Raw genomic sequence first — 1065 nt, 5'->3', positions numbered from 1 at the left:
TTGCTGAGTTCGATACCCTATGTTTCGCCAAACTGAAACCGCGAATCAATATTCCGTATCTCGTTTCAAACTAATCAAGAAGAAACCCGAAAAGGAGTATGCAAGCCAACCTCACAAACATGAAACCTAAAATCCCGCAATAGATTCCCAAAAATCAATGGACAAAAAAAAAATTACTTCACACCCATTAACCGAAATAACACACACACACAAAACAAACCCACAAGAATTCAAAAGAACAGGACTCGAAACAAACCCCCACCGGGATCATCGAATACCCCCCCCCCCCTCTCGAACAGGAAGCCGTGGCCAGAGACAGCGCCGGGGATTCGAACGCCGCCTCGGTTGTAAACAAACCCGATTCTTCATTAAAGGAGATCAGTCAATCGCGTCCAGTCACGGATTTTGAGACCAAATATGAGTTGATATTCTTAGGGAAGTGCTTAGGCTAGCTTTGTCCCGCGGGAGCTGGCGAGTGAGGGAAGGAAGTGCGAAGGAAGTATTGTCTGCTAGCGAAGGGAGGGTTTTTTTTCTCTTAGCGTGAATAAGGTAAGGCATTAAGATAGGAAGCCCGTGTAGTGAAAAATCAGGCGCTGTTCCTGACGTTGGGAAAGTCGTGTGTGCAATGTTGCTTGTGGGTAGCGAGTGTTTTTTGTGTGTGTGAGTAATATTTGTGTTAGATGAGAGACGGTATGAATTAAAACTTTACTAATCTTTGTATATAAAGAATGGTTGGACGTATGGAAGATTTATGACAGAAGGTGGAGGGATCGTTGTCCACGGAGAGTTTCACTTGTGTGAAAGCTAACCTACTAATTATCTGGACCTCGTTTTTAACGTAAGCACTATATGATTTTAGAATTCAGCAGTGTTTAAAGTATTTTAATCATGAGATATGTAGTTTGTGTAATAATGTGTTACTATGCCTAGTAAAATGCTTGCTTTTTGATTGACAGAACGAGTTATACAACCACCATTGTAATGACTCATGTTTTTTGCTGTTTGACTGTAAACAAAGCATTAAAATACAAACCTTAGTATTAGATTTAAAAAAATAATAATAAT

The 1065-nt window shown here is 40.4% G+C and overlaps 1 protein-coding gene across 1 annotated transcript in view; it reads left to right on the top strand.

The window, feature by feature from the left end:
- Positions 1-610: 610 nt before the first annotated feature.
- LOC119593837 (post-GPI attachment to proteins factor 3-like) overlaps positions 611-1065 on the top strand; it is a gene marked incomplete in the record, with an annotated part of 7523 nt that continues 7068 nt past the window's right edge. The window contains 1 exon segment of the mRNA XM_037942866.1: positions 611-634. Coding sequence (XP_037798794.1) covers positions 626-634 — 9 coding nt within the window.

Source organism: Penaeus monodon, chromosome 32 (genome assembly GCF_015228065.2).
Source record: "Penaeus monodon isolate SGIC_2016 chromosome 32, NSTDA_Pmon_1, whole genome shotgun sequence".
Lineage (NCBI taxonomy): Eukaryota > Metazoa > Arthropoda > Malacostraca > Decapoda > Penaeidae > Penaeus > Penaeus monodon.
This window is presented reverse-complemented; position numbering and strand designations above follow the sequence as displayed.